Below are 15,079 nucleotides of genomic sequence, written 5' to 3'. Positions count from 1 at the left end.
GTCAAGCTCTGTAAGAATTTTGTATGTTTGAATGAGTATTAAGGGATATGGGCCAAAGGCGGGTATGTGGAGTTAGGTCGCAGATCAGCCATTGAATGGCGGAGCAGGCTCGAGGTGCTCAATGGCCTACTCCTGTTCCTATGTTCCTATGTTTCTAGTGCTGTGGTATCTTTCACGTCCAGCTGAGAGGACGGACTTGGCCTCGGTTTAACTTCTCATCCAAAAGACGGCACCTCCGACGGTGGGGCACTCCCTCAGTACTGCACTGGAGTGTCAGCCTGGATTTTGTGCTCAAGTCTCTGGAGCGGATTTAACCCAATGACCTACTGAGTCAAAGGCGAGAGTGTTACCAACTGAGCTCAAGGTCTTTGCAGGCTCAGGATTGCATCCTGTGAAATGCAAGCGTGCTGAAATGGACTTCCTCATCTGAAGCTGGCTGGTTTATCTTGTCAAATATCAGAGCTATTTTTATTTTCTTCATTAACCCCAAATTTAAGAAGGAAGTAACAAGAAATAGCAAGGAACCGTCGCAGTTCCACAGAGTCGGTGGTCGTCCGTCAGAGAGATCTGGCGCTGAAGGAGTGAAGAGAATGCTGTGGATTGTCTATTGTGCACTCGCCCTGGCCATCTCGGCAAAACGTACGTATTCTCCAGGAGGAGGCAGTCACCCATTTTCTTACCATTAAACCATTTTAGTAAAATAATTAACTGCGTAGGAAAGAACTGGACCTCACTGGAAACTGAGAAGGATCAGTTCTTTAGTACTATACTGAAGTCTCGAACCAAGCGTTGCCCTGCCACGGATAAAAACCTTTATACTTATGCGTACGCGTGTTGTTACATTTGTGTGTGTGGTTTAATTATCTTTGTAAATTAGATTTTGCGATACAGTAAATGAGCAACTTGAGACAAGATGTAGAATCACGTTGAGTGGAGCTAAGAAACAACAAAGAGCAGGAAACACTGCTGAGAGGAGTTTATAGGCCCCCCAACAGTAGATGTAGAGTCGGGCAGGGTATAAATCAGGAAATTCGAGGTGCATGTAACAAAGGTAATAATAATCATGGGAGACTTTAATTTTCATATAGACTGGGCAAAGCAAATTTGCAGTAATCGTGCGGGAGACGAGTTCATGGAATGCATTCAAGATAGTTTTCGAGATCAGTATGTCGAGGAACCAACTAGGGCCCAACAATAATTTGTATTTATAGAGTGCCTTTAACGTAATAAAATATCCCAAGGCGTTACACAGGTGTGTTATAAAACAAAATTTTGACACCGAGCCACATAAGGATAAATTAGGGCAGGTGGCCAAAAGCTTGGTCAAAGTGGTAGCTTTTAAGGAGCGTCTTAAAGGTGGAAAGAGAGGTAGAGAGGTGGAGAGGCTTAAGAAGGGAATTCCAGAGCTTAGGGCCTAGGCAACAGAAGGCACGGCCACCAATGGTTGAGTGATTATAATCAGGGATGCTCAAGAGGGCAGAATTAGAGGAGCACAGATATCTCGGGGGGTTGTGGGGCTGAAGGAGATTACAGAGATAGGGAGAGGCGAGGCCATGGCGGAATTTGAAAAGAGGATGTGAATTTTGAAATCGAGACCAGGAGCCAATGTAGGTCAGTGAGCACAGGGGTGATGGGTGAACGGGACTTGGTGCGAGTTAGGCCACGGGCAGCCCAGTTTTGGATGACCTCAAGTTTACGTAGGGTAGAACATGGGAGGCCAGCCAGGAGTGTGTTGGAATAGTCAAGTCTAGAGGTAACACAGGCATGGATGAGGGTTTCAGCAGCGGATGAGCTGAGGCAAGAAAGGATGATGTTACGGAGGTGGAAATAAGCGGTCTTACTTATGCTGCGGATATGTGGTCGGAAACTCATTTGAGGGTCAAATATGACACCAAGGCTGTGGGTCAGCCTCAGACAGATGTTAGGGGGAGGGATGGAGTCAGTGGCTAGGGAGCGGAGTTTGTGGCAGGGACCAAAAAACAATGGCTTCGGTCTTCACAATATTTATTTGGAGAAAATTTCTGCTCATCCAGTACTGGATATCGGACAAGCATTCTGTTAATTTGGAGACCGTGGAGGGGTCGAGAGGAGTGGTGGTGAGATAGCGCTGTGTGTCATCAGCCTACATATGGAAACTGACGCTATGTTTTCGGATGATGTCACCAAGGGGCAGCAGGTAGATGAGAAATATGAGGTGTCCAATGATAGATTCTTGGGGGACACCAGAGGTAACGATGCGGGAGCGGGAAGAGAAGCCATTGCAGGTGATTCTCTGGTTACGATTAAATAGATAAGAATGGAACCAGGCGAGTGCAGTCCCACCCAGCTGGACGACGGTGGAGAGGCACTGGAGGAGGATGGAGTGGTCAACCATGTCAAAGGCTGCAGACAAGTCAAGAAGGACGAGGAGGGATAGTTTACCTTTGTCACAGTCACAAAGGATGTCATTTGTGACTTTGATGAGAGCCGTTTCGGTACTGTGGCAAGGGCAGAAACCTGATTGGAGGGATTCAAACATGGAGTTGCAGGAAAGATGGGCACGGAATTGGGAGGCGAAAACTTGTTCAAGGACTTTTGAGATAAAAGGGTGGTTGGAGATGGGGCAGTACTGCAAGGACGGAGGGGTCAAGGGTTGGTTTTTTGAGGAGAAGGGTGATGATGGCAGATTTGAGGGAGAGGGGGACAGTACCAGAGGAGAACGAACCATTAACAATGTCAGCAAACATGGGAGCCAGAAATGGAAGTTGGGTGGTCAGCAGTTTGGTGGGAATAGGGTAAGGGGGAACCTTAGAGGAAGGTTGGCCCAGTGGGCTGGGGAAGGAAGGGAAGTGCAGAGGAAGCTGAACGGATGGTCTCAATCTTAGAGACAAAGAAGTCCATGAGCTCGTCACACTTGTTGTTGGAGGTGAGGGTGGAGGAGACAGGGGAGAGGGGTGCAAGAAGACGGCTAGCAGTAGCGAATAGTGAGCAGTTTTGGCAGCTGAGAGCAGGACCCGATAGTGCTTTATGTGGTCCAGCCAGATCTGGCGGTGAATGGCTAAACCAGTTGTCTGCCATATCCGTTCAAGTCTGTGTCCCTCGGATGTAAGAGAGCAAAGATGAGGGCCGTACCAGGGGGAATGGCCAGGGTGAGAGAGAGTAATTGTTTAAATAGGGACCAGGGCATCAAAAGTGCTGATGAGGGTGTGGTTGAGCAGATCGGTAGCTGCAGAAACATCATGGTGAGTGGAGGGCCAAAGACTGAACAGTTGGGATTTTGTAAATGCAGCTGTAAGAGAGTTGGGAGAGAGTTTTATCCAGGGACGGACACGGAATGAAGTAGGGTTGTGGGGGGTGATGGAGAGGGGATGTGGGTGGAGAGCGATACGAGGAAATGGTCAGAGATGGCCTTATCTGCAATTGACACGATGGGAGTAGCGAGGCCACGAGAGATGGCAAGGTCGAGGGGGTGGCCATTAATATGGGTTGGGGAGTTTACATGGAGGGAGAGATTAAGGGAGGATAGGAAGCTAGTCAACTCAGAGGAGAGAGAGCACGATGAATTGTAATGGAGTTTGAAATCACCGAGGATGAGAAGTCAATCGGTGCATAGGCTGAGGGAGGCGAGCAGTGAAGATATCGCGGTAATAACATTTTTATGGTGCTTCGGTGGGCGGTAGAGAATGATAAATTTAAATGAAAGGTGAGAGGGGTGGAACAACGTGAGATGCTCCAAGGAGGAGAAAGTGCCGAAGGAGTAGGGGAACAGACCAAGGCGTGATTTGGTGATGAGAGCCACACCGCCACCACGGCGGTCTGAGCAGGGCAAGTGGTGGAAGGTATAGTCAGGCGGGGAGGCTTCATTTAAGGGTAAGGTGTCATCACCCCTCAGTCAAGTTTTCGTCAGGGCCATGATGTCGATGCAATCATCCACGATAAGCTCATGGATGACAAGGACCTTGTTCGCAAGTGAACGGACATTCTGGTGGGAGATGCGGAGAGGGTTGGTGATCGCTGACCCACTGCCAGCGTCCACAGTGTCAGCGCTAGGAGGGGTGAATTGGGGAGGCATTTGCTAGATTAACAGCCAACGGGCACGCTGTGCGGGAATATCGGCAAGAGTGTATGGTGGGACAGTTGGGGTTACTGCTCGTGAGGAGGCAGCGACAAGTGCGACGGTGGGCCTTTCAGAGGATGCCAAGAGAGTCACAGAGATAAGCTGTGGACTTATCTAACATAGAAACATAGAAGATAGGAGCAGGAGTAGGCCATTCGGCCCCTTGAGCCTGTTCCGCCATTCAATAAGATCATGGCTGATCATCCAAATTCAGTACCCTGTCCCTGCCTTCTCCCCATATCCCTTGATCCCTTTAGCCTTAAGAAATATATCTAACTCCTTCTTGAATATATTTAATGAATTGGCCTCAACTGCCTTCTGTGGTACAGAATTCCATAGGTCCACCACTCTCTGGGTGAAGAAATTCCTCCTCATCTCTGTCCTAAATGGCTTACCCCTTATCCTTAGACTGTGACCCCTGGTTCTGGACTCCCCCGCCATCGGGAACATCCTTCCTGCATCTAGTCTGTCTAGTCCTGTTAGAATTTTATAAGTTTCAATGAGATCCCCTCTCATTCTTCTAAACACCAGCGAGTATACGCCCAATCAACCCAATCTCTCCTCATACGTTATTCCTGCCATCCCAGGTATCAGTCTGGTGAATCTTCGCTGCAATCCCTCCATGGCAAGAACATCCTTCCTCAGATAAGGCGACCAAAACTGCACACAATCCTCAAGGTGTGGTCTCACCAAGGCCCTGTACAACTGCAGCAAGACATCCTTGTTCCTGTACTCGAACCATCTCGCTACGAATGCCAACATACCATTTGCCTTCTTAACCGCCTGCTGCACCTGCATGCTTACCTTCGGCGACTGGTGCACAAGGACACCCAGGTCTCGTTGCACTTCCCCTTCTCCCAATCTATTGCCGTTCAGATAATAATCTGCCTTCCTGTTTTTGCAACCAAAGTGGATAACCTCGCATTTATCCACATTATACTGCATCTGCCATGCTTCTGCCCAATCACCCAACCTGTCCAAATCATACTGGAGTTTCTCAGCATCCTCCTCACAGCACACACGCCCACCCAGCTTTGTGTCGTCTGCAAACTTGGAGATATTACATCTAGTTCCCTCGTCTAGATCATTAATATATATTGTGAATAGCTGGGGTCCTAGGACTGATCCCTGCGGTACCCCACTAGTCACTGCCTGCCACTCGGAAAAAGACCCGTTTATTCCAACGCTTTGCTTTCTGTCCGCCAACCAGTTCTCTATCCAAGTCAGTACCTTACCCCCAATCCCATGTGCCTTAAATTTACATGCTAATCTCTTATGTGGGACCTTATCGAAAGCCTTCTGAAAGTCCAAATACACCATGTCCACTGGTTCTCCCTTATTTATTCCACCAGTTACATCCTCAAAAAATTCCAGTAGATTAGTCAAGCATGATTTACCTTTTGTAAATCCATATTGACTTTGTCTGATCCTGTCACTGTTTTCCAAGTGCTCTGCTATTATATCTTTTGTGATGGACTCTAGCATTTTCCCCACTACCGATGTCAGGCTTACCGGTCTATAATTCCCCATTTTCTCTCTACCACATTTTTTGAATAGTGGGGAAACATTAGCTACCCTCCAATCCATGGGAACTGTTCCAGAATATATAGAATTTTGGAAGATGACCAGCAATGTATCTACTATTTCTAGGGCCACTTCCTTAAGTACACTAGGATGTAGATTATCAAGCCCTGGGGTTTTATCGGCCTTCAATCCCATCAATTTCCTTAACACCATTTCCCTACAAATACTGATTTCATTCAGTTCCTCCCTCTCATTAGACCCTATGTTCCCCGACATGTCTGGGAGGTTATTTGTGTCCCCCTTTGTGAAGACAGAAACAAAGTAGTTATTTAATTGGTCTGCCATTTCTTTGTTCCCCATTATAAATTCCCCTGATTCTGACTGCAAGGGACCTACGCTTGACTTCACCAATCTTTTTCTCTTCACATATCTATAGAAGCTTTTGCAGTCAGTTTTATGTTCCCTGAAAGCTTACTCTCATATTCTATTTCCCCCCTCTTAATTAATCCCTTTGTCCGCCTTTGCTCAATCCTTAACTGCTCCTAATCCTCAGGTTTACTGCTTTTTCTGGCCAAATTATATGTCCTCTCCTTGGATCTTATGCTATCCCTAATTTCCCTTGTTAGCCACGGTTGAGTCACCCTTTTTTGTTTTATTTTTATGCCAAACAGGGATGAACAAATTCTGTAGTTCATCCATGCGATCTTTAAATGTTTGCCATTGCCTATCCACCGTCAACCCATTAAGTAACGTTCCCCAATCCATCCTAGCCAACTCGTGCCTCATAACATTGTAGTTTCCTTTATTTAAATTCAGGACCCTAGTCTCTGAGTCAACTACCTCACTCTCCATCTTAATGAAGAATTCGATCATATTATGATCGCTCCTCCCCAAGGGGCCTCGCACAACAAGATTGCTAATTAATCCTTTCTCATTACATAATACCCAGTCTAAAATGGCCTGATCTCTAGTTGTTTCCTCGACATATTGGTCCAGGAAACCATACCGTATACACTCTAGGAATTCCTCCTCCACAGTATGGTTACTAATTTGGTTAGCCCAATCTATATGTAGATTAAAGTCACCCACGATAACTGTTGTGCCCTTATTGCACGCATCTCTAATTTCCCATTTAATGCCATCCCCAACCTCTGCATTACTGTTTGGGGGTCTGTATACAACTCCCACTAACGTTTTCTGCCCCTTGGTATTTCTCAGCTCTGTCCCTACAGATTCCACATCATCAGAGCTAATATCCTTCCTTACTATTGTGTTAATCTCCTCTTTAACCAGCAATGCTACACCACCTCCTTTTCCTTTTTTCCTCTCCTTCCTGAATATTGAATATCCCTGGATGTTGAATTCCCAGCCTTGGTCACCCTGGAGCCATGTCTCCGTAATCCCAATTATATCATATCCATTTACATCTATGTGCACAGATAATTCATCCACCTTATTACGAATGCTCCTCGCATTAAGACACAAAGGCCTAGAAATTCACTGGCCTTAGCGCCGCTTTTGAGGCGCTAGAGGGCCTAGCGGCGAAGTTATGGCCAGTTTTGAAATTGACAGGGGCCCTAAATCGGCGTTAGGCCGGTAGCGCTGCGCCGGCACCGATGACGTCATCGGTGTGCGCAGCGTCCCGGTTGCCATGGTAACCCGCCCGAACTCGGAAATTGAGTTGCGGCCGCCTCGCCCGTGGCAGCCGCAAGCAACATTCTGGCAGAGGTGCCTTACAGAACGTTGCGCCGGCGCATTAAAGGCCCCGCGGCGGCCGGCCGCTTTCCCGCCGCCCGCCTGGCCGCAGCTCCCTCCCCGGACTTCCCCCCGCCCCCCGGAACAGAAGCAAGCCCGACAAAAGATTATCGCGGGCCGCGGCCGGGTGCAGGCAGCTCCTCCTTAAGGGAAGGAGGAGGCCTGCACTTCCCGAACCTGCCGCACCGCAGCGGGCGCCGCAATAGCGCCGAAATTCAGCGCATAGCGCCAGTTTTCAGGCGCTAACAGCTTTCAGCAGCGCCGGCAGCCGTTTGGGCGCAGAAGTAGTGAATTTTTGGCCCGCCCAGCGCGACTTAGCTCCGGCACTAACTTCCGGCGCTAAAGCCGTCGCTGCGCCAAAACCCAATTTCTAGCCCAAAGCCTTCAGGCTTGATTTTTTAAAACTTTTAGTCCTTTTAGAATTCTTATTTACTGTGGCCCTGTTTGATTTACACCCTTGATTTCTCTGCCTTCCACTTTTGCTTTTCTCCTTCCTGTCTTTTGTGTTTATCCTTGCTTCCATTTCCTCTGTCTCCCTGCACAGGTTCCCAACCCCCTGCCATTTTAGTTTAAGAGGGAGTCAAGCCCGAGAAAGTGGCAGGAGAGTTGGAAGGTCGAACAGTAATGAAGGATTGGAGTATCCGAAAGAGGAGAGATGAAAGGAGGCATGTCAACAGAAGGGGGCGGTCGGGGGCTGATAGAGAGTAAAGGAAAATTGGAAAAGGATCTAGTACTGTGCAATGAAACAGTGTTAATTAATAGCCTTGTAGTAAAGGAGCCTCTGGGGTGCAGTGATCATAATATGACAGAATTTTATGTTGAGTTTGAGAGTGATTAATTAAGTACAAAACTAGGGTCTTAAATCTGAACAAAGCAAATTACTTAGGTACGAGCGGTAAGTTGCAAAACTAGATTAAAAGATATGATGGTAGATAAGCAATGGCAAACATTTAAAGAAATTAATGGGACTAAAAGCCATGAAATCCCCTGTACCTGATAGGCTACATCCTAGGGTTTTAAAAGAGGTGGCTACAGAGATAGTGGATGCATTGGTTTTGATCTTCCTGAATTCCCTAGATTCAAGAACAGTCCGAGCGGATTGGAAGGTAGCAAATGTAACCATGCTATACAAGAAAGGAGGGAGAGAGAAAACGGGGAACTATAGACCAGTTAGCCTGACATCAGTAGTAGGGAAATGCTAGAATCTATTCAGGGCACAGGGTAACAGGGCACTTAGAAAATCATAATATGATTGGGCAGAGTCAACACGGATTTATGAAAGGGAAACCATGTTTGACAAATCTGTTAGAGTTTTTTGAGTTTGTAACTAGCAGGGTAGATAAAGGGGAACTAGTGGATGTGGTGTATTGGATTTTCAGAAGGCATTCGATAAGCTGCCACACAAGAGATTAGTACACAAATGTAGGGCTCATGGGATTGGGGGTAATATAGTAGCATGGATTGAGGATTGGTTAAAGGGCAGAAAACAGCGTAGGAATAAACGGGTCATTTTCGGGATGGCAGGCTGTAACTGGTGAGCTACCGCAAGGGTCAATGCTTGGGCCTCAGCTATTTACAATCTAAATCAGTGACTTAGATGAGGGGAGCGAGTGTAATATATCCAAGTTTGCTGACGCTACAAAGCTATGTGGGAAAGTAAGTTGTGAGGAGAATGCAAAGATATATGGGGCTGGATTTTGATTCTGGAGGAGTGTAGGAGGCGGGACTACAACTTTCGGGGTTGCAGTCCTGCCTCCATCGAGTTGCGGCCAACCCACGCGATTTTCACTTGATTGACTTTGTGGAGCCCACCCAACGGGCTCAGCAGGCCAATTAAGGGCCACCCGGCAACAGGTGACATCACAGATTGACATTTCATCTGTCAAGAGCTTTTGACAGATGAAATATCAGCGTTTGACAGCTGTTTGAAGCTGTCAAACACTGACAATCTGTAGACCAAGTTAATTCCTTCCTCTCAGGCTGATTTAGAGATCTCCCCAGAACAGAAAGCTGAATGCTGCAACTTTTGACAGCTTGCGGCCATTCTGCTTTCTGTGCCGGTGAGATGAGGGACTCCCGAGACCTGAAGGAAGGAAGGCTGTAAAGCTAAGTCAAACTTCTTTAAACACTTTACACACACCAAACACACTTACCTCTGCACTCATGCACCCATCACTCACCTGAACACCGGACATCTCGAATCCTCCAAGTCCTTCAGCCCGACGGCCCGTCTCGATAACTTGGCGTGGTTTGGAGCCGTCGGGAATCCCACACTTCAGGAATAAAAATAGGGATTAAGCTAAAAACTGCCTGTTAACTACCTGTTAACAGACAGTTAATTGGCAATAATACCCTTCCCGCCTCAGGGAGGCGGGTTCCAGTTCAGGTCGGGTACCTGCCTCGTTTGAAACTGGCATGGAGGCGGGTTGGGGGCGGGATGGGTTCCTGCCCCCCGATTTCGAGATTATAACCCCCCACACGCCTCCAATCCCGCCTCCACGGCCCAATGAAAATCCTGCCCATAGACTGGTTATGTTTTTTTAATTCATTCATAGGATATGGGCGTTGAGAAGTTGAATAAAACTGAGTGGCAGAGGGCAGCTAAGAGTCAACCACATTGCTGTGGGTCTGGAGTCACATATAGGCCAGACCGGGTAAGGGTGGCAGATTTCCTTCCCTAAAGCTCATTAGTGAACCAATTGGGTTTTTACAACAATCTGATAGTTTCATGGTCACCATTACTGATACTGACTTTTCATTCCAAAATTATTTAATTAATTGAATTTAAATTCCCCAACTGTCATGGTGGGATTTGAACTCACGTCTTGTGAATTAGTTCAGACCTTTGGATTACTTGTTCAGTAACATAACCACTATGCTACCGTACCCCAAAGTGAGTGGGCAAGAACATGGCTAATGAAATAAAATGTGGAGAAATGTGAAGTTATCCACTTTGGTAGGAAAAATAGAAAAGCAGAATATTTTTTAAATGGTGAGCGATTGGGAAATGTTGGTGTTCAGAGGGACCTGGGTGTCCTTGTACACGAATCACTGAAAGTTAACATGCAGGTACAGCAAGCAATTAGGAAAGCAAATGGTGTGTTGGCCTTTATTACAAGAGGATTTGAGTATAAGAGTAAAGATGTCTTACTGCAATTATATAGGTCCCTGGTGAGACCACACCTGGAGTATTGTGTACAGTTTTGGTCTCCTTACCTAAGGAAGGATATACTTGCCATAGAGGGAGTGCAACGAAGGTTTACCAGACTGGTTCCTGGGATGGGGGGATTGCCCTTGTGATGAAATATGCCGTTCATCAGGCACTGTATTCTCTGTGTTTAGTTTAGTTTCAGCCCTATGAGGAGGGATTGAGTAGACTAGACCTATATTCTCTAGAGTTTAGAAGAATGAGAGGTGATCTCATTGAAACATATCAAATTCTTACAGGGCTTGACAGGGTAGATACAGGGAGGATGTTTCCCCTGGCTGGGGAGTCTAGAACCAGGGGTCACAGTCTCAGAATAAGGGGTCGGCCATTTAGGACTGAGGTGAGGAGAAATTTCTTCATTCAGAGGGTGGTGAATCTTTGGAATTCTCTACCCCAGATGGCTGTGGAGGCTCAGTCGTTAAGTGTATTCAAGACAGAGATCGATAGATTTTAGAATACAAAGGGATTGAAGGGATATGGGGATAGGGCGGGAAGATGTTGAACCAGAAGATAAGCTATGATCTCATTGAATGGCGGAGCAGGCTCGAATGGCCTACTCCTGCTCCTATTCGTTATGTTCTTATGCCAGTTTATATAGCTGTAGTTAGTCCCCATCTGGAGTAACTGTGTTCAGTTCTGGGCACCGCCCCTCAGGAAGGATATATTGGCCTTGGAGGGGGTGCAGCGCAGATTCACCAGAATGATACCAGGGCTAAAAGGGTTAAATTATGAGGACAGGTTGCATAAACTAGACTTGTATTCCCTTGAGTATAGATGAGTAAGGGGTGAAGTCGGTATTACCCGACCAGAAGGCAGACAGAACACAGAAGCAAATCTATCCCATCCAACAGCCTCTACCTGTGACCAGGGGACAGTAGTCTAGTCACAGAAATCACAGAAACCCCACAGTGCAGATAGAGGCCATTTCAGCCCATCGAGCCTGCACCGACACATATCCCACCCGATCCCCGTAACCCCTACACCAACACATATCCCACTCTATCCCCGTAACCCCACGTATTTAATCCCCCTAACACTAAGGGTCAATTTATCGTAGCCAATCAACCTAACCCGCACATCTTTGGACTGTGGGAGGAAACCGGAGCACCCGGAGGAAACCCACGCAAACACGGGGAGAATGTGCAAACTCCACACAGACAGTCACCCGAGGCCGGATTTGAACCCGGGTCCCTGGCGCTGTGAGGCAACAGTGCTAACCACTATGCCACCGTGCTGCCAGTGTCCTGGCCAACAGCCTCTACCTGTGACCAGGGGACAGTAGTCTAGTGTCCTGGCCAACATTTATTCCTCAACCAACATCACTAACAGAGATGACCTGGTTATTTATTTCATTGCTGTTTGTGGGACCTTGCTGTGTGAAAATTGTCTGCTGCGTTTCCTACATTACAGCAGAGACCGCGCAGAAAAATACGTCAGTGGCTGCAGAGCGCTGTGGGACACCCTGAGGTTGTGAAAGATGCTTTATAATTGCAAGCCCTTTCTTTCTCCTGGGCTATGGGGAAAGAGCAGGGGAGTGGAAATAATTAGAGAGGTATTTCAAAGAGTCGGTACAGGCACGACATTTATCCCCTCCACCCACACCTAAAACTGGTGACATGGCCATTTATTTCATTGCTGTTTGCGGGATCTTACTGTGCTCAAATTGGCTGCTGCATTTTCCGACATTACAACCGTGACTACACTTGAAAAGTACTGCAATGGTTGTAAAGAGCTTTGGGAGGTGCTGAGGCTGTGAAAGACGCTATATAAATGCAAGTCTTTCTTTTCTTTTGTATTAATGGCAGAATACTCTGACGGGATAAGATGGCTCCAGGAAAGAGCAGACTTAGACAGGGGGGTGTGGAACGAGCTCCGGTGCTGCAGGCCTCTCCGGTTCTATCTCTTTAGTCTCTGTGCAGTGGGCTGGAGGCACTCCAACACACTTCCTATTGAGTGTGGACACACAGCACACAACTGCCCATAATTCAGCACAGTTTCAGGTAGACATTAGAATGTCAGAAAGTACAGGGTGTGTCGTGGTTCCTCCGTGGAGTGTCTGACTGTTGCACTCAGTTGAGTGTTAACATGACATCTGTGTGTCCTCACAGGTCACAGTGTGAATAACTGGACCATGGAGACCCCGGAAAAGGTGACGGCGAGGGAGGGGAAGGCTACTGTTCTGTTCTGCAAGTTCACTCACCCTTACCCTGGATATAAAGGCAACATCACCGTCACCTGGAGCACAACTCGGAAAGGAATGGTTTTTAGTTACACAAATTATCCGTCGCTAAACTTGCACAACAATGGGTTTAAGAATCAGATCCACCAGAATGTAGAGGAGCGCTACCGAGTGATGGGAAACCCGCGGGAGAACGACGCTTCCATCATCATCGAACACCTGAGGGAAGAAGACAGAAAGAAGACGTACGTTTGTCGTGTGGATCTCAAGGACGAAAAGACAGGAAAATTTCAACTCCCGCATGGAGTTCTCGAGATAAGAAGTAAGGAATAATTCAAACTAGAAATAAGATTGTGCTGTAAAATAATCCAATCACAACTGTGTGTGTTTGTTTGACTCATTCTCGTGATGTGGGCTTCGATGCCAGACTGACATTTATTGCCCTTCCCTCGTTGCCCTGAGGAGGCGCTGTTACAACTGGGCCACTTCAGAGAGCAGTTAAGAGTCAATCAGAATGGCGTGGGACTGGAGTAGGATAAAGCGAATCGTTCAATGATTAATGAGTGAGGTTTGGCAATCTAAAGAAATGACTCTCACAGGAACAGTTCATCACACAGAAACAGTTCATTAATTTTATAAATTGACCCCGCGGGCTGTGGGCGTCGCTGGGCGGGCCGAGCCCACCCCTATTCTCCTGAGAAGGTGGTGGTGGTGGGCCGTTTTCCTAAACCACCGAGTACCAGTTTGATACAGCTGTGTGGCTTTCCAGGCTGCTTCAGAGGTCCGTTAAGAGTCAACTACTTTGATGAGGGACTGGTTGACGCTTAACTGCTCTCTGAAGTAGCCTAGAAAGCTACAGGAAGGCACAAGGCAAACTCGGGGGTCTGTGGTCTTGAGCAATTCCTATTTGTTGCCCATCCTTTATTGCCCAGGGTTTGATACGATTCCATGATAACCACATGGTTCTTTTTTTATTCATTCTCAGGATGTGGCCATCGCTGGCAAGGCCGGCATTTATTGCCCATCCCATGTTGCCCCGAGAAGGTGCTGATACAACTGAGTAGTACTTCATGGTCACTTTCACTGACACCATCTGTTCTGAATCTATCCCATTTAGCATGGTGGTAGTGCCACAAAACTCGATGGAGGGTGTCCTCAGTGTGAAGACGGGACTTCGTCTCCACAATGACTGTGTGGTGGTCACTGCTACCAATACTGTCATGGACAGATGCATCTGCGACAGGTAGATTGGTGAGGATGAGGTGAAGTAGGTTTTTCCCTTGTGTTGGTTCTCTCACCACCTGTCGCAGGCCCAGACTGGCAGTTATGTCCTTCAGGACTCGGCCAGCTCGGTCAGTAGTGGTGCTACCGAACCACTCTTGGTGATGGACATTGAATTCCCCCACCCAGAGTACATTCTGTGCCCTTGCTACTCTCAGTGCTTCTTCCAAGTGGTGTTCAACATGGAGGAGTACTGATTCATCAGCTGAGGGAGGGCGGTAGATGGTAATCAGCAGGAGGTTTGCTTGACCTGAAGCCATGAGACTTCATGGGGTCCGGAGTCAATGTTAAGAACTCCCAGGGCCACTCCCTCCCAACTGCATACCACTGTGCCACCACCCCTGGTGAGTCTGCCAGTGGGACAGGACATACCCAGGGATGGTGATGGAGGTGTTTGGGACATTGACTGAAAGGTTTGATTCTGTGAGTATGACTATGTCAGGCTGTTGCTTGACTAGTCTGTGGGACAGCTCTCCCAATTTTGGCACAAGTCCCCAGATGTTGGTGAGGAGGACATTGCAGGGTCGACTGGATTGGGTGTGCCATTGCCATGTCCGTAGCCGGTGCTGAGGTCGATGCTGGGTGGTCCGTCCAGTTCCATTCTTATTATTGTATTTCGTAGAGTTTGTTACAACTGAGTCACTTGCTCGGCCATTTCAGAGGGCAGTTAAGAGTCAAGCACATTGCTGTGTCATCAAATTACAGTATGCAGATGACGCTTGCATCTGCGAACACTTGGAGATCGAACTCCAAACCATTGTTAACACCTTCACCGAAGCGTACAAGAGCATAGGCCTTACACTAAACATCCGTAAGACAAAGGTCCTCTACCAACCTGCCCCCGCCACACAGTACTGCCCCGCGATTATCAAGATCCATGACAAGGCCTTGAACAACGTGGACAACTTTCCATACCTCGGGAGCCTACTGTCAACAAGGGCAGACATCGATGACAAAGTCCAACACCGCCTTCAGTGTGCCAGTGCAGCCTTCGGTCGCCTGAGGAAGAGAGTGTTTGAAGACCAGGACCTCAAGC

At 47.6% G+C, this 15,079-nt stretch overlaps 1 protein-coding gene across 3 annotated transcripts in view; it reads left to right on the top strand.

The window, feature by feature from the left end:
- Window positions 1-513: 513 nt before the first annotated feature.
- The window catches only part of LOC147123958 (CD276 antigen-like), a 51,609-nt gene continuing 37,043 nt past the window's right edge, over window positions 514-15,079 (top strand). For all 3 annotated transcript variants that reach the window (XM_085971168.1, XM_085971068.1, XM_085970981.1), the window contains exons 1-2: window positions 514-639; window positions 12,692-13,084. In XM_085971168.1, coding sequence (XP_085827294.1) covers window positions 591-639; window positions 12,692-13,084 — 442 coding nt within the window. In that variant the 5' untranslated portion in view covers window positions 514-590. The remainder of the gene's footprint in view (window positions 640-12,691; window positions 13,085-15,079) is intronic.

The sequence above is a fragment of the Somniosus microcephalus genome, chromosome 1 (genome assembly GCF_052327205.1).
Source record: "Somniosus microcephalus isolate GS21.2 chromosome 1, FLI_Smic_1.0, whole genome shotgun sequence".
In the NCBI taxonomy this organism is placed as follows: domain Eukaryota; kingdom Metazoa; phylum Chordata; class Chondrichthyes; order Squaliformes; family Somniosidae; genus Somniosus; species Somniosus microcephalus.
The sequence above is the reverse complement of the archived record's forward strand: the minus strand, read 5'-3'. Positions and strand labels throughout refer to the sequence as shown.